General features: G+C 43.0%; 1 protein-coding gene across 2 annotated transcripts in view; it reads left to right on the plus strand.

The window, feature by feature from the left end:
- The window catches only part of LOC108939350 (zinc finger protein 385A-like), a 69,102-nt gene extending 64,419 nt beyond the window's left edge, over positions 1-4,683 (plus strand). The window contains exons 10-11 of one of the 2 annotated variants that reach the window (XM_018760618.2): positions 736-828; positions 1,177-4,683. In XM_018760618.2, the coding sequence (XP_018616134.2) occupies positions 736-828; positions 1,177-1,425 (342 nt within the window). In that variant the 3' untranslated portion in view covers positions 1,426-4,683. The remainder of the gene's footprint in view (positions 1-735; positions 829-1,176) is intronic. The other variant, XM_029246227.1, reaches the window with a different exon arrangement.
- Positions 4,684-25,066: the final 20,383 nt, after the last annotated feature.

The following is a 25,066-nucleotide window of genomic DNA, read 5'->3' on the forward strand; positions in this document are numbered from 1 at the left end:
TATATAAGCATATTTTCTTTTGAAAATTATAAAAATGAAAAAACAAAATATGTTGTATTTACTTATGAGATACATTAAACTGCCTGGTGAAATGAAAAATCATTTTTATCATTGCATTTATTTAGCAGACACTCTTCTCCAACCACACTTGCAGTGATTTAAACATTTATATAGCCAGGTATTTTTTGTACTGGAGCAATTTGGAGTGTGTACCTTGGCTAAGGGTATTACAGCAGGAGATGGGTTTAGACCTCCAGTTCAGAGGCAGTCACTCTGACCACTATGCCATGTGCTGCGGTAACTCTAAAGTCCTTATCGCATGTACAAAAAGAAAAAAAATCCTCTTTAGACTGGCAGCAAACAGCTGGATTACTATGTGAGTTTCTGGGCCTGGAGCAGGTAACCTGCGATCCATTCCTGACTCAAAAGGGTATATTTCACTTTCGGAAACATTGCTAAACAGAAATTGCCAAACAGAACCAATTTATGCAACGCACGTCCTTAGAGTCCTTTGCAAAAGTCCGTGCGGAGAATTCTAGAAAAATAACCGGCAGACATGGCACAACAGATTATGCTGGTGTGGTTTAGCTTTGTTTGTCAGCCGCAGGGGTCCGGACGAGCTGAGTGCGTCTCCTTCCATGTGCCCTTCCGCTGTCTGCAATACCCTTCCAGTGTTCTGGCATTTTACACGCAACTCTGTGGCATCTCTCTGTTTTTCCCTCGATGTCGCTGCAGCACATATCGAGCCGGCGTCACCGGGACGGGGTGGCCGGGAAGCCCAATCCCCTGCTCGGCCGGCACAAGAAGCACAGGACCGCAGATCTCACGGTACGATTGTGCCCGGAAGCCTTGAGAGCCTTGTGACCGTTTGGTCGCGGCACAGCGGCGCTCTCCATTTTCCCACCAGGGCTCTGGAGCCCTTCCTGTGTGGTGCCCCATAAGGCACCTTGATCAGACGTTTTGTTTTTACTGTCTGTAAGAATCGGTGAAATTTGGCCGTGCAATTTGTTATCATGTACAATGGTAAGAAACTGACGAGTTCTGCTACGTAGCTTATAAATGTTGTGAATTCAAGCCTGACTTCGCTTCTCATCCTTCTCTCTCCTCCGGCTCTTCCTCTTTCTGTGCTTCTCACCCCCCCGCCCCACCATTTTTCTTTCCTCCTGTCCAACTCAGTCCTCTCTGTCCTTCTCGAAGGACCTCACCAAAGCTCTGGGCGCCGGTCTCCTGCCCAGTCCCCTGGCGGTTGCCGCAGCAATGGCAGCCGCTGCCTCCTCGACACCCCTGGCTCTGCGTGCTGCGGGTCCAGCCCCCCACCCGCACCATCACCTACTGCAAGGCCCCCCTCTAAGCCACGCCCTCTTAAGACCCGCCCCCGGGCCCATTCGCACGTCCCATGGGCCGATCCTCTTCTCTCCGTACTGACATCCTCCACCCTCCCCTCCCAGCTTTGGCCAGTCAGCCGCTGCACCTCCGAAAAGCACACTGTGAACAAGTCTGTTGGTACACGGCACATGGGTAAAGCCAGGAGTAAACGACTCCACCAAATTCATTGGACCGAGCGAAAGAAGAGGATCCCCGAAAGGAGGCTGTGCGCCCATCTCTCGCACCCTTTTCCTCAAGCTTCCACACTCTTAAAGACTCTCTGAGCAACTCACGGGCAGTGGGAGTGTGTGCTGGAAGGAAAAGGTGCAGTACACACTACGGGTGTAAAAGCCCCCTGTAAATAACCCTTTACCCCATCCCTGCTCCTTTCATACACTGTGACATTATTCCAGTGGTTGGTCACCTGGCTGGTCAAATAAGTATCTTTAGAGACGTACTAGACACACGCACACGCAAACACACGATGGGCACAACCTGTCACTCGCTGTGTTGCAGTACCGCACTCATCCCTCCAGGTCAGTGTAACCCCCCCCTCCGTGAGCTCCAGCACCACCAAGTGTTCTGTTAGTAGTGTAGCTGCTTCTGGTGACCGTCGCTGTAAAAACGTTGCGTCCTGTCCAACTTTGGCATCCTGGATGTTCGGCTCCGCTCTGAGCTTAAGGATGCGAGCAGGCGGCCCGTTCCGGTACACGGGCTCCTCAGAAACTGTCGCTGGGGGTGACGTTGGGCCCGTTCAAACCAAGAGACCGAAGTGGACATGAAGGAGGGGGACATTCAGCAGGGCACTCTCCAGTGGACAGACAAAACGCAAGACTCGCTGCTGCATACGTCTGGGGGAGGTCATCATGCCGCGTGAGCCCGACACATTTCCGCACGCTCCTGTACCCGGACAAGCGACAGACCCTCAGCGTATCGTAGCACAGAGCAGGATGTGGGAGCTGGTGGCAATCAGCCAGCTGGACCTTAAAGGCATTACGGCGCTCGATGTCCGTGTGGATTCCATTATCAAAAGTGATGAAGATGGTAAAGAGAGGAGCAGTTACCACGACCCTGCAATGGGAGTCTTAGAGCTGGTGCGTTTCCAGGAGCTCTCCCCACCGTGAAGTGTGAAGGCGCTCCGCGGTATGACTGTATGTGTGTATGCGCGTGCGTGTGTATATGTGTGTGTCAGTATCTGTGTGTGAAAACAAAACAGGGACCCGAAGCACATTCGTAGTTCTCAACTTCAATGGCCTTTTTATTTCTCCCATCAGTTGTGGGTTGAGGTGATTATGCAAGACGCTTCTGACCAGCAATAGAGCACTGTGCATGCTCCGCCCCCTCCCCCTCCCCTGTGTGCTCCACCCAAACAAGGTCTGTGGGGACCAGGAGCGCTCATGTCTTGCCATACTCTGCTGCAAAGCCCTTCCAGGTGAGGTCCTTACCCCAACCTGCCACTAGAGCGGCGCTGCAGGCCCCACCCATTTCAGGACTGAGCAGACTAGCAGCAGCGCGGACTTCCGGGGGGGGGTCTCTTCCAGCATCGCCAGGGAGGAACTCTTAACTAGTTTGTGGAAGAAAAAGCCTCTGAGCTCTTCTGTGGTTTCACGTGGACTTCCGTTCCTGAATTCTAAGCCATGCAATGCATCTGTTGTTTTGTTTTTATTTCTGACTCTTATGTATCTTTTCGTTGTGTTGTTTCATTTTGGCAGAGCACTATATTACAGTGAATAAGTAGCCATGTAAAGTTACAAAAACCGACAAAAATATTTTTCTATTTAGGCAGAAGAGGTATTGCGAACTGCAGGGAAAGGATCTTGTGACAGGGAGGGAGGGACATTTGGTGAAAAGACGTCTTTGGGGAAAATGTTTGACGGGATATCAAGAAGTGAGACAGGACGGAAGAGGGGTGCCTGCTTTGCACTGCACGTCACACACTTTTACCGAACATCTACTGGCGAAGAACAAGAGGCACCGTTTAAAGAGGTTCCAAACTCAAGAGCTCCTCAGAAGCACCCCTGGTGTCTCCAGCTGTGTAAATGACTAAAATGGGAAACTTGGTTGGTTGTTGAATGGTGTCACCAACCCAGCATCATCTAAGCAGCTACGAGATACCCGAATAATACAATCCCGCTGGATAACTGTGTTTTTCTAATCCACAATGCAATGGCAGCAGCAGCTACAGAACATTTAATGAATTTCAGGCACCCAAACCTTTTGTAACTTCCGTTTCTTTTTGTTTTTAACACGTATGGAAAAGTGGAAGCGCTGCCTTAGGTTCATCATAAGAAATGCCTGGAGCAAGCATGCATAGTGGCGCTTCAGTTCAGTCTACCTTGTGTATTACCCTGTGTGCAATGCGAGGGCCCATCTCTACTGGTCGAGAAGGTGCAACATACTGTAGGTTTCCAGAGAACTTAGCAAGGAGCTCAACTCTTCAAAGGTTTCAAAGCAGATCCAACTTGATTCCAGAAAACCTTCAGCTTTGACCTGTCCCAATGGTAAACTGATGGATTCCTGAGCCAAAAAGGAGTGCGTTGCAACTTGCAGATCCGAAAAGCTCCAAAAATACGTCAATTACATTGCCTTCTGAAAAGATGTGGCCACTCCTTCAACTGTTAGAAATGAGGCAGATGTCAAACCAGGTGTACTTTCAGTTCTGAGGTGTGTCTTAGTCTTAGCTTTAGTTTGTCGAGGTCGTTCTAGCCGTGCCTCTCCTTGAATGGAGGGCTGGAGTTTGTTGGGCGAAACCTCGGCATGCCAATGAAGTTGTTGTTCAGTTTAACCCTGGAAAAGACAAAGTGGCGTCTGCCAGATCAGAGCAATATTTAATCCTACTGGCTACTGTCTTTTTTTGCAATAAGTAGATCAACAAATAAAATGTAGATGACAATAAAATATGTTAAATGCAAATTAAATGGAAAAAAATCTTTATGAAATGGTATCGATATCAAGGGGCAACTTGACATACTTGCAGTAATAAAGAAATTAAATATATGTGTATAAATCAGTGGAAGGAAAGATGTCTTGAGCTTCCCACTTGATAATTAAAAATATTACAACTTCAGTGTTTGGTTTTTTAGCGTTCTCCCTGTTTTGTCTGGTTTTTGTTTTGCTTCAGTGTTCACCCAGTCCTCATGTAAAGGAGTTCTTTTGTTCAAGAAATCACCTCACTGAATGAACTCCCATTTTGAGGGGGTCAGTATCATTACTTCTTGAGGGAAAAAAGTTGATGGACCAGAAATATCAGTTAGTTAAAATAACACTGTTTTTATTCATGATTATGATAATACCAACATAATCTGTAATAATGGTAACATGAAGTCTTATTTCTGACTTACCTTTCAATGGCATATTTTCATTTATTCATCTGTAATCAATAACCGCTTGTCCAGTGCAGGACTGTACAGGTCGAGAGTATGAGGCAGGGTATGGAGAGAGACATTTTGATCATTTGGCTCATTGATGTTTCTGATATGAAGAAAAAATGTATGTACTTTTTTTACTTTGAAAATATTACAGAAGAATTTACTATGATATTTACCTTACTTATGGGTTGTGATTGGCTGAGGCTGTCACAAGGATAGGAGGTAGGAAGTATATAGAATTGTTGATTTGCTACAGAAGAAGTATAGTGCCTGCATGCTTTGCAGAGTGAAAAGACATAGTAGGCACTGAATAAAATACCCGCTGTGAAAGCAAAATGACTGTAATTCCATTGTACTGGAAAATTAGGCCTTGGTATGAAAAAAGAGTATTTTCATAATCTGTTGGAGCAGTTATATGAAGGCTGAGTTTACAAAGGTTACTCTTAGAGTAACTGTATTCATTGTATTTATACAAATTTTAAATATTACAGAAGCTTAAAATACTGTATATAATTGTCAAAATAAGTCATAATAACATGGCAACATCAATAAGGTTTTTTATTCATTATTTGTAATTGAGAATAAAAAACATTAGGGGTACACTTTTGGCAAAAAAAAAAAAGTATCCTCTAAAAACATAAAGGATAAAAAAGGTATATGAATTGTAATGACATGAAAAAAAGAGGTGAACATTTTAAGAGTTCACCTACAGTTCCTTGTGCGAAAAGGACTGACAAAAAAATTATAATAGCTGAACCGCATAGCGCCACAACTAGTCCACCGGCCGATTTCAGACGACAGACTTCTGAAAGACAATATACTGAACACTAAATAGCTGTTTACAAGGTAGCGTAAGGCTTTGACCTCCTCTTTCACTCTTTAACAGCATCAGCATGTTTTACAAAGGGCGCAAACCAGTGGGGACTTTCTTTAAGGTGTCAGTGAAGACCAGACAGCTACTAATAAAATTTTTTTACATTAGTGCAGAATCTTTTAATGTTTAAACATCCTGCAAAAATATACCCTGCGCAGGTCTGTCTCGTGAAATTTATTATCACTCATTACTTATTATAACAGTAAAAGAGCAAATAGAGAAACACAAAACAGCGGACAAAGATAAGAGAGTGAGGACCCCCCCTCACTGCATATTTTCTTCATGTATTGTACACATAATTATAACGCTTTAAAGCCGGAATAGCGCAGTAACCGTATGAGCACCTATACATCATAATGTCAGTTTTCATACTGATTATTAGAGTTCAAATGTCTCTCTTTAGAAGTTAAGCAAACGAAAAATGTTGAATAATTTGGGGACCATCAATTCTCAGACACGAATACTCCAGGATTTCCTTTTTTGTATGAAACACCTGTGTACAACTAATGCATTTAATTGCATTTACTGAAATTTTGCCGGCTTAACAAAAGTTAATCTTTTGTAAAAACCAACGTGTAAAATTGTGGCATTAAGTGATCACCCAATCAAATTTTGTAAAGAGTTTAATTTTCTGAAACATCTGGTACGTAACATGGTACATAACACGGGCTGTACTTAAACCAGAACTATTTAACCTCCTGCTGTTGGTTTTGTCACAGTTGGTGCCTGTTCACTGCATATTGGATCACGAAGGCTCCTGACTTTATACTATTTTGGTCTTAAATGAGCGACATTGAATTTTTGGTTTTGGTTGCAGCGTCCACTTTTGACATTTCTGGAGATTCAAGTAATCACCAGTTTCACTGGTGGAATGAAAAACTTTTAAGTGAACCTCTGTCTTATGCACCAAATTAACTAAAAATTATACAGATTATCTGTGCAAAAACTTACAAGGCCTACTTTGCTTCCAGGAAAGACCTATAATTACATAATGGTTTTTCAATGTATTTAGTGCTGTGTATTAGTACGCTTGAGGTGCATCAGCTGAAATTAGTAAACAGCACTTCAAAACACATAATACTGCAAAAGAATGAAAGAATGTTGTGCAAATTAAAAAAAAAAATTATAACCCAAGCAGGTTTGTAAACAGACTTTACATATATGTGTAAATATATCTTTTTTGTTTTAAAAACTGCCGTTTCTGGACATCTTCTCATATTGTTCATACTGTTTATGGCCATCAAGAGGCCATAAAAATACTCACTCCATAAAACAACCACAACACCCACACTGCTCACTCCTGAACATATCTATTTTTCAACATTGACAATACAGAAAAAGCTTCTGATAAATGTTCAAAGCTCATTAAGAAAAGCTTTGGACTAGCAAGTGAATCCTCGTGAGTAATTTAGGTAATGCCATCTACCGTAATTGCATGAATCCAATTACATTGCTAACAACATGTATAGAGAGGTCTGTATAATGCCATTATCTTTCTAGACATAATCACTTACAACACAGAGCTACATCTGAGGGATCTCATGAGACAGCAGGCTGTGTAGATACTGTGGTTCTCAATTTAATGAGTGTCTCTCATTAAGGACGGGTCTACATGCACCCCATTCACAGACAGCAAAGAGTGGCAGCATTGGGATCTATAGAAGAAACCCTTCTTGGTGCATTAATGGGCATGGGCCCCAGGGATTGCATGGCTCCATCACGAGTCAATAGAATACTAAGGTCTGACATGATGTCATCCATGACCATCTCCACAGGGTCGTTGATGCTGCGCATGAACTCCTCCAGGGTTTTGAGCTCCTCCATTGAATTTGGTGAATTCGCAGCTGACAACGTGGGGGTGCGGTGGCGCAGAGGGTTTGGCCGGGTCCCGCTCTCTGGCAGGTCTGGGCTTCCAGTCCTGCTTGGGGTGCCTTGCAACGGACTGGTGTCGTGTCCTGTCCTGTGTCTCCCACCCCCCGGCTTGCGCTCCGGCTCGCCGTGACCCCACTCCGGACAAGCGGGATCTGAGAGCATAAGGTCACTCTTCTGAGCAGACGTCACCGGAGCTGAGTAGATGCGACATACAGCAGTGAAAAAAAGGTTCCTTTCCTCCTTTCTGTCATATTGGTTAAAACCAAACATGGAGATTTCTATATATCCATCCACCTATACTTGCAATTTATGTCCAGTTCATTATTTTAGCTTGGTTGTTATCCGGTAAACGAATTTTCTGTATCCACACTTTTAATTTCGTAAATCGTTGTAAGGTTCCCGTAGTAGTGTATTTCTAACTAATCAAATTTAAGTGCAAGACCTAAAATATCATATTCTGAGTGGAACTACTCTAGGATTAAATATCTGAAGGCAAAATATGACAAAAATGCCTGCACGGCGGAAGAAGGCAGAGTTTGGGTTAATAAAATAAAGCAGTAATTGCAAGTAGTGGAAACGCTCATAGATGCATCTTAAAGGCAGTGCTCATACAGGTGCTTCCATAGTGTTCACATCATCCATGGTGCACATGGGCACTGTCACGTCCACACCCATAACTCAACCGACAGCATCTGACTAACTGCTCACCCTTTAAAAGACCCTCCTCAGCTCCTATACCTTTGCGGAATCTTGTCAGAGACACCCACCCTCCTTCGTGACATCCCGTTCACATGCATCCCTAACAGTTCTCATTCTCTAGATTTCAACCCTTTGCTTTGTTTCCCGATCACATCCACGGATCCTTGTTTCAATGCCGACCGCCGATCGACCGACTCTTCGCTTCGTCTCCTTACCTTTCCCATGGATCCCTGCCCTGACCCCGACCGCCGATCAACTGACCATCCGCCTGTCCCCGACACCGAGAACTTGCCTGATCCCCTGAATCCAGACGAACGACTCCGCACTTGGGTCCTGCCGACCCGGTTCTCTCGGCCCCCAATGACAGGCACCGTATCTTTGAGTTCAGACTGGATACTGTAAAGTGAGCAACAGAAAAGTGCCATATGACACCAATCTCGCTGAGTGGTGTGTCTTCCCAGTTGTAGCTAAACTTCCCAGGCTAATAGCATTAATCTCCTACAAGCTGAGGCTGGAAGGTGCGTGGAAAGTGAAGACCAACATGGTCTTTTAATGAAGTGAGGTTTTGTTTTCCTCTTTAATATAATCCCATTTCATTTAATTTGTTCATTTCATGAGTTTAATATACATACTTGCTGGAGAACATAATAAATGTGGGGAGCAGATATGACTTTTTTTCTGTAAGCAAATCATAAAAAATGCAGAATGATCTTATATCAGGTAGGTTCCATTACTCACAAGAGTACAATACTGTGAAATAATATAAAGTGCTAGAGATTTATACTGCTATATTACAGTTTAGCAGAATGATGAAAACCGGTGGCTATGGACTGCGTAAAATAAAACTATGTGAACTATGTAAAATGAAATATAAATTTGGTACACAACATATGTATTGTATACAGCTGTAAATATTAAAAGCTGGGTACTGCATTATAAAGAGCTGACTCACCAACATTGCTCACTGTGTAATGCTTCCCAAGGCCTGATCTTTAAGGATGCTGGGATAGAGAAACCTGAGGGGGTTTATTGGGATTCCATGATCCACTACTATTTTGTAGTTGCGAGGTCTGTACCAGCATCTCGACCTTTGGAGACCAATATACCGACGACCAACCAGTTGTTGAGTGTTTTATTGAAATTACAGCCTTTGGAGAATAACAGTAAAGAAGCAGCATGTACAATCCTATTGCGATAATAAAGCAATTGCTAAAGTACAACACCCAGAAGAAAGTAATTTCTACAAGAAAGCATCTCTCAAGCTCCAAATGGACCTTTGAAAATGATGATATAATGTGAAGAAGTTGGTCTATACTTACCTTTCCAGAAGGTCCATAAGAGGAAAAAATAAACATGAAGTTACACAGTATACTGGGTCCTCATCTTACAAACTCAACTAGGGCAGAATGTCTGTAACATATGCTGTTCATAATTCCAAAATCAGTCTTATAATTGAAAATCTACAAAAGTTATGTATTACAGATGCCCCTAAGTTTATGTACAAGTTACATTCTGTAAAAATCTTAGCTGTAGTTATAAAAAGTAAAACACTAACAATAACTAAAAATATTTATTTTCATATTTCTGAATTTGGGGTGTTAAAAATTAAATCTGGACAAGAGTTGTAAACAGGAGCTGAAATTTATTGAGATGCTCACACATTCGTTTTCTCTTTGAGTATATTTTACCAACACGTATTGCTGGGATGTGGAAAACAGGTGTACCACAAGCACACACATTTTCAGAACCGCTTGTCCCATACAGGGTCACAGGGAACCAGAGCCTAACCCGGCAACACAGGGCATAAAGCCAGAGGGGGAGGGGACACACCCAGGACAGGACGCCAGTCCATCACAAGGCACCCCAAGCAGGACTCAAACCCCAGACCCACCAGCCAGCAGCCCTGTGGTCCAACCCACTGCGCCACCGCACCCCAAAGTACCACAAGCATTTTGTAGAAAAGAGATAAATGATGAAAATGCAGCTAAACTGGAAAATGTTTCTATCTAAAAAGGAATAACTTGAGCATGCACTAAACAATACAAAAACAGCTCTCCCCAGATTTAATAGAAAAAATTACAAGAAATATATTCGCCCCTAACTTACAACTCACTTAAAAACAATTAAACAGATAACTCTATAGCTGATAGTTTCACTCTATCACTGCTCAAACTGATTCATTCAGTTCAATTATTTATGTAATAGTATCTATATATAAGGGGGTGCGGTGGCGCAGTGGGTTGGACCGCAGTCCTGCTCTCCCGTGGGTCTGGGGTTCGAGTCCCGCTTGGGGTGCCTTGCGACGGCCTGGCGTCCCGTCCTGGGTGTGTCCCCTACCCCTCCGGCCTTACGCCCTGTGTTACCGGGTAGGCTCCGGTTCCCCGTGACCCCGTAAGGGACAAGCGGTTCTGAAAATGTGTGTGTGTGTGTGTGTGTGTGTGTGTGTAGTATCTATATATGTAATTAATAAACTGAATAATAAATCACTGGAAGCAAAGACTACACTTGTCAAAATAGGCTACTGGGAGTTCATTATGTGTGAAACTTAATAGGTTGTGTGTGTGTGTGTGTGTGTGTGTGTGTGTGTGTGTGTGTGTGTGTGTGTGTGTGTGTGTGTGTGTGTGTGTGTGTGTGTGTGTGTGTGTGTGTGTGTGTGTGTGTGTGTGTGTGTGTGTGTGTGTGTTTCCTTCTTAGAGACCTGGAAATTCTGCTTGAAGCGATGGATACTGGACAGAACCAGAAAGGATGCACCCTCCTGCAGAAAGCGGCTCTGCTGGTTGTCCAGATTTGCCGGCAGCACCTGAAACAAAACACTGACTGTGTAGGGATCGCATGACGCCCTGTCCCTGGAAATCACAGACATAAGTCTTTTCTATTGATGACTAATCATGTGTATGCCTGCTTTGTATTTATTTGTCTGATTTTAGGAGTATGATAAGGTTTTATACTGCAATTTAGAAGTATTTTATGTGTTTTGAAGGATGCATGTATATGACATGATGACTTGGGTTGAGCTGCTATTGGGGGACAGTCCTTTCGTGGGTATGTTGGTGTGGGGAAGACATGGGTCAGTTATATTTTTTTGAAGCCAGGAAGGGGGATTGTTATGGGAAAGACTCTGTCACTGTCTCGATAATGTATTTTATGTAATGGCTGTTTTAGTAATTTTGTTGACCAACTGTAGGAAAAATGGTTTTGGGTTCGTTCGACTGTGTGGATTTTTTGATGTTTGTTTTTGGTTTGTGTATTTTATTGATAACTTTATTAAATAAAGTAAAAAAAAAAAAACATTGTTTCCCTGCCGGTGATCAAATAAATTGTTCGTTATGAACGCTGCTTTTTGTGTCCTGCTTCTTCATCCCATCCAAACCCACGGCGCTGCGCGCCACATTATAATTATTATTGTTGCAGTAATTTCGCAATACTGTACATTTTATTCTTTCAATTCTGAGAAGTTCCGTACGGAGCTTGTAAAATGAACGTTTTAGTTTCCAAAATAGTCGTCCATGGCAATGCTACACTGTTGTGCAATATTTACTGTAATACAGCTTCGCAACACTTCCTTGGACACACGAGTGTGTGTGTGTGTGTGTGTGTGTGTGTGTCCGGCAGTATTACGCAGTACGACACATTTTACGTTTACATTTCCATGATTTATTCATTTAGCCGACGTACCATAGAGAACCAATCATTGTGCTCATTACATGATTAGCGGAAAGAGACACTTATTCTTAAGTACAGTGACACGTAGTACAGGAGGAACCGCAGAAACCGAATAATATTAATTCCTACCTGTTTCTTACGTACACGTGCATCCTATTAAAAAAGGACAAACTGCAATCATGTTTGACTGACAGGCGAGAAAGCTGCTCCACTTCTGGACAAAAGTGCGTATATATTACACGATCTGAACAGAAGGCTTTCCTGCTACACGAACGATGAGTTTGATTTAATCAAGGGCCGCGATTATTGGCTGCAATCTCCAGCGAGGTGTCTCCTATTGGCTGTTTTTATGGGTTCCTTCTTTTTTATTGAATTAGCAGGTACAGGAACTCATATAGTGGTGAAGGCGCACAATTTGACTGGCTTTGGATTCCAGTCCTCAAAAGGGCCATGCAGTGTCACCTTTGATGACACGTGGGATGAATTCAGATATTTTATCATTTTTCAGGTTTCAAGTTTATTGTCATAGATACAAGTATCATGAAAATCTTGCTGAAGGCTTCTCCGCAGACTATGGACAAAGACAATAGAGATACTGCATAAACAAAACAATGACAATGACAGTGCGTCATGCAACAGCAATAGCAATAAATAGTAATAGTAGTAGCAATAATGCCAGTTGAGTCAGAGAACTCAGAACGAGAGAATGAGAATGAAAATGCTTAGAGTGGTAGTGGCAGTGTAATGTAGATTCTCAAAGTTATCGCTTTCCCCCTCCTTGGAAAACGACCCTCACAAAGGTTTTTGTAACATTATGGTGACTTCAATGTTACGTGCTGCATTTTCTGTGGGTTATTCACAACGCCGAGTGTTGCAATATCATTTTGTACCACTCGATACTGTGACCTCTGCACCAGATGTAATGAAATGGAGCAAGAGGCAGAGAGAGATGCATCAGGCAGATAAAGACTTTTTTTTAATCTGGAGCAATTTGTCCGAGGCTACAGCAGCAGAAATGTAATAAGTTAGTGATAGAAGACACTGAAAAGACACAGATATATAACGTCGTTTAGAATATGAGTTAAGAATCAAACACATAGAAGCCTTCATCCATCCATCCATTTTCAAAACTGCTTATGATGGCGATCACAGTAGCAACAGACCAAGGAAGGCAGATCATACTTCCTTTTCATGGAAAAATATGGGGGGCGCGGTGGCGCAGTGGGTTGGACCACAGTCCTACTCTCCGGTGGGTCTATGGTTCGAGTCCCGCTTGGGGTGCCTTGCGGCGGACTGGCGTCCTGTCCTGGATGTGTCCCCTCCCCCTCCGGCCTTACGCCCTGTGTTGCCGGGTAGGCTCCGGTTCCCCCGCGACCCCGTATGGGACAAGCGGTTCTGAAAATGGCATGGAAAAACACAAACAGAAAAGGTGAGTGAGTGAGTGAGCGAGAGTGAATTTCACTGTCATGAAATGTGCGAATCGTTTGAAATTGCACTTGTACTTCGTTTTCACCCACACTAGAGGGCACTGTTTCCCTGTTTTTGGCGTCAGGACTTCGCGCCACCGTTTAATGAACAAAATCTCGAAATAACGAATAACGGGCTGTTTTGCAAAAATGTCATCAACAGACAAATGCGGACTACAGAGAAGATATGCAGTCAAGTTGAAAAGAACCATTCCAAAACAAACCACTTATTCATTTCGTTTGAGAAATAAAAAGAGTTCGGGAATTTAAAGGAGCTGTACGTTCAAAATCAATATTTTAGAAGAAATACTATATTAGGAGGATTAAACACCTTACGAGTAGTGTTATGTTTCATATGTTATGACGGAAGATTTACTGGACATTTTAAGAAATACATACTGTAGAGTGACCACTATTATTAACTAACTAACCGATGGATGGATGAGCTTCTCAAGCTACCAAGAATACACACACACACACACACATTTTCAGAACCGCTTGTCCCATACAGGGTCACGGGGGAACCGGAGCCTACCCGGCAACACAGTGCGTAAGGCCGGAGGGGGAGGGGACACACCCAGGACGGGACGCCAGTCCGCCGCAAGGCACCCCAAGCGGGATTCGAACCCCAGACCCACTGGAGAGCAGGACTGTGGTCCAACCCACTGCGCCACCGCACCCCCAGCTACCAAGAATATTTGTGACAAAATGTATAGCTAACTATATCATATATGGTATATCACATGACAGATGCAAGACAGTTTCCAGACTCGGATTCCCGAAAAATGAGAAAAGAAACCAAAAAGGGCGAAACTCTGTGCGCGATTTTCGGATGACGGACAATTTGCAGTCCGGTGTTGTTGGCAGAGAAGCGATGCATTTTACAGATTCTGCAATTTTACGCCTCCGTCGCCTACGGCGCGCGGACACGTAGGCGCGCGCTGCCCTTTGTCGCGTGGCGACGGCCGCCCGTGCGCCGCTAAAGTGCCGAAGGGAGGAGCCGCGCGCAGCGAAACCCTGAGAAAACAATGGTTCGGTTCCACCCTCGTGGGGTGAGCAATCCACTCGGCGTCGGGTTCAAGGGAAGGGAACTTTGAGAAGGAAATGTACAAGCCGATAGAGCATAAAGGGTCACACGGAGCCGTTACACTGTGTGAAACATCTGTTTATCCTTTCAAAATCAATAGTGCTCTGGCAGAGCTCGTGGTGGTCCGGAGCCTATCCCAGGAGCATAAGGTGTGAGGCAGGGTACAATCTGGATAGGACACCAGATATGGTGGATAGGCCAGAGAAATCTCTCTCTCTCTCTCTCACACACACACACACAAAAAGGGTAATTTAGAGTCGCACGGGTCTTTGGCCCCCAGGACTCAGGAGTAACCCCATACAAACTTGAAGAAACTTCTGCTCTCACTGAGTGGGACTGGAACCCAAGTCCAAGCCCAGGAGCTGTGAGGTGTCAGAATTCCCCAAGATGCCACAGTATCACCCATTGCGAGAAGAATCCCTCAAACTTTGGGCCAAAGTGTTGCAGTTACTAACGTGTCCTTCCTGGAGAGTTTCGCAGAAGCGCGTTGAAAAGCGGCGCTGCTTTTCCACACACAGATGGTGTTTTGCACACGTGTGAGACTGACAGGAAAATGTTTGAAGTTTCATGCACGATCGGAGCCCTCAGGAACACTTCCTGCTTCACGGAGCCCTTACAGTTTATGGAACGAAGCACAAAATTTCTGCCGTTGCAGCTAAACACACAAACCCTAAGCGGGGTCGTGGCGAGCCTAACCTGGCAATACGGGGCACGAGGCCAAAGCGGGAGGGGAAACACCCAGGACGGGACGCCAGTCCAACACAAGGCACCCCGAGCAGGACTCGAACCCCAGACCCACCAGAGAGCAGGACCTGGCCAAGCCTGCTGTGCCTCCACGCACCCCTTTGCAGCTAAACAGGTTCCTTATTTTGGGTGTAACAGAATAAACGGCACAAACTCGTAACAGCTCTTCACTCCAGCTTTTCTCCGACACAACACCAAAAACACGGCCCCTCAGGCAAATTCAGAATATTTGTTTGAGTTTAGCCAAAATTCAAGCATAGAAGGGAGACACGGGTACGAGATAGTGTTTAACGCCACGGACTTGAAAATGTGCTTTAGCTTTGGCGTAAAATCCTCATAAACATTTTGAACACAGCACGTACTGTATGCTTCTTCACAAGGCTGCGTCGGTCAAACTTTGCAATATAACAAACAAAGTCAGGAGCCGTTGCCCTTGAAAAGCCTTCCTCTGAACTCCCTGTTCTGGACGCCGCGTAATTTAATCAGGAATGGAGAAGATGGCCACTGTCATGTTTTTGGACATTTTCACCAGGAAAATTGCAGAGAAAACATTTTGGGAAAATAGTAAAATAGTAGGGTGCAGGGTCTCACTTGTGTGGGCAGATGCTGTTGAATTAGTTTACCTTATTATCTGTCTTTGTAATAAAGGCTCTTTATCAGGGTGAGTCATGGTGCATGAAAATTAACACAATCTGATAGTAGTTTATATTGATCTCATTATTTTTCACTACGGCAACTACAGTGTATTACTCATAATATCGACATGGCCTTTATACTGTATATACACTCATCCCCCTTTAACCGGTTATAGGTCATTCCTGAAAATCGACCGAATATTAAAAAGCCAGATAGAGAAATTAAAGCGAATAAATGGAAGTGAATAAATTATTTAATGATGTATTATTTTGTTTTTGCTATTTTGTGTTCTTGGTGTCCTCGTTTCTGCTCACAATGCTATTGTCAGGACCCCCAGCAGAGCACACATTCTGGGTCTATAGGGTAACAACAAGCTGCTCCAGGATATTTCACTCATGAAGGGTCTAATGTAAATAAAATGTTGTGTGTGGACTTGCTTGAGGAAGACAAAGGCTATATGTCACATTTAAAAAACTAAATAAATGGAAAATTAAAGCACAAAGCTGCATGTTGTAATTTTCAAATGCAGTCGCCCTGGAGTAGATGCAACAGACCTTATAAATGACAATACGGTAATGTTGAGTGATATTAATAATCTAGGACTGGACATATGCAAAATCCAGCATTGACTGAATAACAGGGATGAATGTATTTTACACTAAATTAAAAGTCACTGCGCTGTTCAATATATAGCGATATGACTGTTTTTTGACTGACAGTGAATGTGGCTCATAACTAAGTTCACGTTCTTTACTGAACCATCACCCCTGTGCATGACATGCTAACCAGTGCTCACAGGCAAGTACCCTGCAGGTTTTAGCTCAAAGATTTTTTAGGTTAAACATGATATTTTGTCCTCTTCTCTGAGGCTTTTCCAACATGTCTTTCTGTGTTTTCTGTGCAAAGGTGATAGACCTGGGCTGGTTGTCACAGTGCACACCAGAAGGTTTTTCACGTTCTTGGCCTGATCATTTTTGCCCAGTTACTTGAAGAAGATACCAGACATGCGGTCAAAGTATTTTTTAAAGTTTCTGGTGTTTCTGTAATAAAAAAGTGGCACAGCAAGTAGCCCTGCTGTCTCACAGTGCTTGGGTGGTGCGAGAGGACACGGGTTGAACCCCTGCTTAGTCTGTGTGGAATTTGCATGTTCTCCCTGTGTCTGGGTGCTCTGGTTTCCTCCCACAGACATGCAGTTCAGGTTCACCCATAGTGTGTGAGAGCGTGTGTGTTCCACTCATGTATGGATGAGTAAAGCTTCTTCTTTTGGCTCACAGGGTCTTGTGCTCTCTTTTCTTCAAACCCAGGTGAACCTATGCACAGACAGCATATTCGGTTTCAGTGCTCCCTTGATGATGCTCAGGAGTAATTAGAGATGTTTTATGAAATGACCAGCATGGGAAGCCTTTCGCTTCCTACGTCATCGAGGAACATGCCAGATTCTTGTGGGTGATCCAGACCTCTCTTAGTCTTGACTAACTGGAAATACCTCCTTTTTCCCACTCAAACGATGAGAAATACTTGTCTGGTCATTCGCTGCCAAAGAGAAAATGTAGCAGGGTAAAGAAACATCACTCCATCGTAACTCCAGTCCATCGATTGTTCTTCAATGTCCTGTATTTTACTAAAAGTTTCAGTTAACTTGTTTTCAGACAAATGCTAGTTGCATTATTTCACGTCACACTTTTCTACCTGTCTGTTGATTCTTCCTAACCATTCTTTTTGCTTTTCTCCAGAACAGGTATTTTTGTCTTCACCAAGTAGACAAGTCCAAGTCTTCACCAAATCTGTCCTATTTTGTCATTGTACCTCTGCTGAAGCAGTATTGTCTGGGATGTTCTGATAGGTACCAGCCTGTACTGGTGTTAAGATACTTTATTGTCATTGTATGCAATACAATGAAATTTTGTGTGGCAACCCTTAGAGAGCAGCAGCAGAAAAAACACTTGAAAAAAAAAAAAAAAAGTAAGAACTGGATTCAATATACATACATATAATATGTATTGCACATCCATACAATGAGCCAGTCTACTGAAATAAAAAGTTCTCTGGTTGAGCAGGGAGGGTGTGATGGAAGCCACCGCTCTGGGAAAGAAGCTGATCCTCAGTCTGTTGGGGCAGGATTTCATTGTCCTGAATCGTTTGCCGGACAGCAGCGGTTCAAACAGGGAGTGGCCGGAGTGTGTGGTGTCCTTGATGGTGCTGCCAGCCTTACGCCCCTGTACAGATGTTTGGTGTGTTTTGTTATTCCTTTCTGTGTTGTGTATTTTCGCTCCCTGTACAGGTCCGTTGTCTATCATTTGTTGCCATCCCTGACCATCATCATCAGTCCTATTGTCAGTTCCACCTTTTGGACCAATCACCTCCATACTCCCCCATCTTGAAAACCTCACCACTTCCCAAGGGACTCAGACTATTGTCTCATGGTGCTTGTTGGCGCCCTTACTTTGTGTGTTTTAGTTCTCCTATCTTTGGTTTGTTGTCTGTTGACTTTGTGTTGTTGTCTTTGGGAAAAAGTAGACAGGTAGGAACATCATGAGATCTACAAATCCAACATATAGGTTTCAACCACCCATCTAGACACATCAGGGAAGAGGTGGGTGCCACCTCTTCTACTTTTTGATAGATACAGTAGGTTAGTTAAGGTGTCCTAGACACTGACCTTTTGTTTTGTCTTATAGCTAAGATAGTCTACCAAGACTCACACACACACACACACACACACACACACACACACACACACACACACACACACACACACACACACACACACACACACACACACAAACTGTAACCATTCATACCAAGGGGGTCACAGCAAACCAGAGTCAAACCCAACAACACAGGGTGCAAGGCTGAAGAAAGAGGGTACACACCCAGGGCAGGACGCCAGTCCATCGCAGGGCACCCCAAGCAGGACTTGAACCCCAGACCCACCAGAGAGCAGGACCTGGCCAAATCCACTGCACCACCACACCCCCTCTTCCAAGTCAAGTTAGTTTACTTTGGTTTTCCTAAGTTCTTTGCTTTGGCACCATATTAGTTCCTTTTCCCCTGAACTGTGTCTTTGTGTTCCGTAAATATTGTTAATAGTCACCTGAATATCTGCACCTATTTGCGCAGTAGAAAGAACCTGCACTTAAACACTTCCTTGCTGTATGTGTGTTTTCCTTGGCCCCTTTTACCCACCGTCACCACTTGCCTGATGTTACGCACTGGGAAGCTAGGGAAACAAAGGTAATTATGAAGGCTGGACCTGGGGATCTATTCTCTGAGCTTTTGGCCCACGGTTGGCAGAAGGGTTTGAACATCTTTCCCTGTATATTATTGTATCCTCAGCAGAATGGCTGAGTGAGGAATCTGCAGGGTTCTATGGTTCTGGATTTATTTAGCAGTTTAAGAGAAGGATGGTTGAAAAAGGTTCTTCTTCTTTATCATGTGTATCACGGTGTCTTTGTGGAGAAGAGAGTCGAATGAGAATAAGGTGGTGAAAACATGGTTCCGTTTGTGCTCCTGCATCTCTATGTGTATTCATAGCACACAAAGGAGTGTAATTCTGTAGTTTTGTTTAATTTATTTTCTCCTTTGTTTTATTTTTGCTGCCAGAATTATGTAAATATGAATGATCTTTCCCAAGAGCTTCTGGGATTCTGTTGCACAAATATTACAGAGAGAACAATGTGCACACTACAGTTCTATTCAAAGGAAACAAGAAAAACAGCAAGACTTGGACAAACCTGTAATGAGTCTGGGGGGACAACTGAAGCTCAGCTTACAGTTGTTTACATGGCAAGGGGTGGATCCTAGGGTTGGAATTTACTCAGAAGCGATAGAATTTGTGTCAGACAATTACACTGAGCTTGTGTAAACTCCAAAACACCTGAATTGTTCATATGTCTCAATGATTCACCCCTCCCACTAGCTCTTCTCATTTTTCCATTCAGAAAAGGGTTAAATCAGTAATGAAGACCTGTTGAATTACGTGAGGAGAACAACGGTGCTAAGATTGTGAATTGTCATTATATGCTTCTGAATTCAGCAATGAAGGTTTGTAGTGGACATTGTCTCCTTCCAGGGTTTTTTGGTTTCTTCCAAGTTGAGTTGAAGGGAGGGTTGCATGAGATTCCTTTGACTGACCACTCCAGCTGAAGGACCCACTGCTGAATGTCATACTTGACACACTGGGCACAAGGCTTCTTGCTACCATGCCATCACATCTCAGCATCACTGCCGTCAAGTGCCATTGGGATCAAGTGTAGAAGTAGCAAGCTTGTCCGTTCACCTCAACAGTGAACGACAGCAACTGGATTTTCATTCTCCAGTAAGGCTGCACATGGGAGGAGAAACTCACCACTGACCTCCACAAAAGACAAGGAGGACCTTTTTCTTGAACGACGCTTGACAAGCCGCTTTGTTCGTGCTCCTATTGTTCAGGATACAGGTGGAGCCTTCAGATTTGGCCCGAATCACTTGTTCTGAAATGTCTCTGGACTTCAGCTATTGTAGAACCAACCCAGAGATGTGAAAACTCTGAGTCTGTCATTCTGTCACCTAGATCTGATATGTTTCAACCATGTTTCAAAGCACAAATGTCATCAGAATGTATCTGGGCATGTAATGGTGGATGCACATTGACAATAATAAAGGCAAATAAGGAACTCTACAAGGTTTTATGAATTGAAACACATGAAGACATTTCCCTGTCTTTGTGATTTTCTGCAGTATGCAGCTTGTAAGTTTGCATGTGTGTTCTGATGAACATAATTAAAAAACACTCATTTATATTCCATTAGCCACACAGCACATCACTATGCTGTCTTGAAAACAAGTGTTTTTTTGTTTCCTGCAAATGTATTACTCAATGACCTGACCAATTCATATCTGAAAGCACTGATTTTTTCAAATGCATCTGACATATGGATTTACTGCACCAATGAATAAAACACACACAATATGCTTTTTATATGGAATTGAAAAAATGATCAATCTACTATTGAAAAATAACATAAATATTCAACATCACTGATGGTCTGATTACCACAGGTTTTTTGACAACAATGAATAAACAATACTGTGGTTCTGGTGGCCGTCTTATTGTGGACTCACCATAAAAGAATGCATCACATTTAGAATAATTATGTCACATGCTAAGGACACACAAAAACTAACCATTTTGCACTGCAGAAGAGAAACATGACAATATGCCACCAAAATGATGTCATCATCTCTGCCATCAGAAAAGGACTTAAAATGTTCTTGGAGAAAGAGGCCAAAGAAATCATGTGGTTGTGTGTTGCATGTGAAAGAGAACACAAATAATTTTCTCCATAACCTTTGAGAAAAAAACAACCCCTTTGTACTCAGGGCTCTGAATAAAGTAATATGACTGTTTTACTAATTTCTCAATTACACAATGTTTTCTTGATATACTGTATATAACTCAAACTACCTTCATTACTTTATTATGTTACAAATGAAGTGCATTTCAGTTGCATAAATCGTGTTTTTTTATGTTCAGAGTTTATTGAGGTTTATGTATTTGTCCATTTTGTGCATGAATCATACCGACTGTGTAGGAAGAACGATAATTAGAAATGATCAAGCAGGTGAAATGGTGCTCAGTTTAATGTCTTCTGCTCTAACAAGTATTTCCAATATTGCTACAGTAGTCACATTTTTTTTAATCCTGTGAGGATTTCTCAGCTTCAGGTATTGCAGAAGACTCACTTGTGAAGGGAACTGTTTGGCGGGGTTTTGGGAGGGATGGAATATTGTGGCGTGGTTGGTTTGTGTCCAGCCCCCCTAGATTTTGGCACGAGGGGTTGAACATCTTTCCCTGTGTATTATTGTATGGACATTAAAAAAAAAGACTGAAGACTGGGGTAAAGATTGAGATCCTTTGTATTACATCTTAGATCATTGAGATGTAATTCGCTGTCAAAGACACTGACAACATGTGACAAACAACCCCATCATGGTTTCACCTATTTGACCCCCTGAGCATCTATTTGACCTCTTAAGATAATATTCATGCTAGTTTCCAGCTAGTTTCACATAGAAACTTTAAAAAAATAAGTTTTAAAGAAAGTGCTTCCTTTTTGGGAAAAGAACCTATATTTCTGGTTACATGTGTATGAGCACCTACGTTAGATCATTTAGCAGATGCTTTTATCCAAAGTGACTTCCAATGAACTCTATGTAGTGTTACCAGCCCACGCACCTTATTCACCGCGGTGACTTACACTGCTAGATACACTACTTACAATGGGTCACTCATCCGTACATCAGTGGAACACACACACTTTCTCTCTCTGTCACTCACACACTATGGGGGAACCTGAAATGAGAAGCCAACAGTCCTTGAAAAATACATTAAAGCGGCACTGAAAATGAAATTGTAAACTGAATGACACACCGAAAAGTGACTAAACTATAGGAAGCCTGCTGTGAAGCATCGTCCCAAGTGTAAGAAAATGACTGGCTTCTTAATTGTTTGTGAGTTTGCCTTTGGTCAAAACTTTGCAGACAAACACCTCATGGCAGAGTGCTGACATGAGAGTGGCATTAAGATTGATGCTTACATCTTTGACGCTTATATAAAATAAAAAAATAGCTTCACTTTTAATTAGAGTACGTGACATCTGCAGAAATAAATGAATGATACTGTCAATCAGAAGGGTTAATATCACGACAGCAGACTCTTTTCTACGCTCTTGTTTTTTCGTGCTACACCCGTCTTTGCGATCACTTTATTTTTCCATTTTCCTTCCTGTCTTTGCTAATTTAATCTTAATACTCAAGATGCAATAAATTACCAGACATTACCGATCTCTCACTTAAAAAGAAAGTTAGAAAGGAATCTGGGAAGGAACTTCTTTATCCAACATGGCATGTGTCAGAGTAAGGCAAATATAATGTAGATGCACTGATTATTTTTAAGGGAAAAACTTTCTGTACTTGACGTACAAAAGTAAATCACACTCACAGTTTAAATTCTGATGTTTTCTTTCAGTGTCAGCAGGAGAAGCCAGACATGCTCTTCTTTTTTATGGCAGAAAAAAAACCTTTGTGACCTTGTGGGACCGGTCTTCTCCATTGTGCTGCTTACAAATTTCTGGACTTTGTGTATCTCTGCGGTTATGACTGACCCATGCTTTGGTACACACATCCCTCACATCACTCAATTGCATAAAGTATTACTTTATTTATTAACCGTGACTGAATAATATAAATATTCAATCAAACACAAAGTTTGCAAGGGCTTTTTGTGGTATATGTATGTAAAAAGCACCCGCTGTCTAGAATGAAGTCACCGTTAAGACCATAATATGATTAAACTATTGGACCTCAGCTGGATGGCAACTGTCTGTTGACTGCGAAGAGCAGTAAAGACAGACCCGGGTTATCCATCATATGAGTAGATTCTGAGAGTTTTATCAATTCCCTCTCTGTCGCAGTGAAATGAATTGGAGGAAAAGAACAGCTTCCGATCAACAGGATGTCACATCCTATTCTATTATCGCTGCCACAGAAACATCTGCACACATACGCAACAACACAGAGACACATGGATAGACCAGGGAGCAAGGATGCAATGAAAAGAGAATTTAATGTGAAACCAGATTGGCCTTGTGATTGTCATTTCCTCTGAATTACCAGCTGAAAGATGAAATCTCCAGATAGGGCTGAGGGTGCAGCAGAATTGCTGATAGAGAATTAGAACTTAATGGTGTAATGCCTTTTCTTTATCATGTTATGAGTGATGTTTTCTTAGACTGAATGCCTCTTCCAAACTTCTTCAGATAAGTAATGTCAGTAGTCTATGGTCATAAATAAATGAATAGAATTAATACCATAGAAGTGAGGCCACCGGCAATGTGCGTCCCGTACCATTTTGCTGACATTTCAGTATGTCAAACTCTGTCGTCTTGCCTCCACCCTCTTCCCGCAGGGGGGTGCGGTGGCGCAGTGGGTTGGACTGCAGTCCTGCTCTCCAGTGGGTCTGGGGTTCGAGTCCCGCTTGGGGTGCCTTGTGATGGACTGGTGTCCCGTCCTGGGTGTGTCCCCTTCCCCCTCCGGCCTTACGCCCTGTGTTGCCGGGTAGGCTCCGGTTCCCCGTGACCCCGTACGGGACAAGCGGTTCTGAAAATGTGTGTGTGTGAAATACCATAGAAGTCAGAATTGCTATTTGTTGTCCTTTAGTCGGGGGGGCGTGGTGGTGCAGTGGGTTGGACCGGGTCCTGCTCTCTGGTGGGTCTGGGGTTCAAGTCCCCCTTAGGGTGCCTTGTGACGGACTGGCGTCCCGTCCTGAGTGTGTCCCCTCCCCTTCCTGCGTTGCCGGGTTAGGCTCCGGTTCCCCGCGACCCTGAATGGGACAAGCGGTTCAGACAATGTGTGTGTCCTTTGGTCAACGGTATACTGTATATTCTGAGATGTTTTTGACTGGAAAGTTCATATGAGATTCAGATTATCTGGTGGCAGAAGGTTGCTGACTTTGGTCTTGATAAACTTTCCTGATAGCTTTATGTTAGACCTTATGAACGTCCATGCATTGTTTATGAAGAAACTGATGATGATGTACATGGTTCAGAGTAAAAAGGAAAACTGAGTGTTCATATTGTACTTCGATTTCGGAGGCCCAGCTCAACTCATATGCTCTATCATGTAATTTATCACACTCACTTGCAGTGTTGTCTTTGGCCACATCTGAGCTTTTATGAGAACAATTAACGATGGTTATCAGACGGGGGGCATCAGAGATAATTGGCCATTAGTGCCTCAAAAGAAATAAGCTATTTATATCTAATGGTTCAAGAAACTTAAAATGATGCAGATTGTGCTTATTAGACTTTTGTATGCTGGCCAAAATGCAGTGCTGACAACAATGTGAGGATGGCCTTGACCCTTGCTTTTCCAATTCACATTGTCTGTGCCTCTTACACCCAAAATAATGTCTACATTCTCCTGAGAACAGTCAATAATGAATAATAATCATCCTGGTTTGTTGCACAGTTCACCACAACACATCTTTGCACCAGTTAGTTTTTTCCTCTGGAAAAAATTTTTAAAACCACAGGCAAACAAGTTGGTAGAGAGTTTGTTGCATGATGACGCAGCCCACCAAGGTCATACATTTCCATGACTCCTACAAATCAGTTCTAATTCATCTGGTGTCTGGGGAACATGAAACATCCTGAATAGGAGTAGAAAACACATAATGCTTGTGTATTGCACATAGGTCTGCATTAGATTGTAAAAATTCAAATAAAGAAGTCTTCTACTGAGCAGTGCACAT

The sequence above is a fragment of the Scleropages formosus genome, chromosome 19 (genome assembly GCF_900964775.1).
Source record: "Scleropages formosus chromosome 19, fSclFor1.1, whole genome shotgun sequence".
Lineage (NCBI taxonomy): Eukaryota > Metazoa > Chordata > Actinopteri > Osteoglossiformes > Osteoglossidae > Scleropages > Scleropages formosus.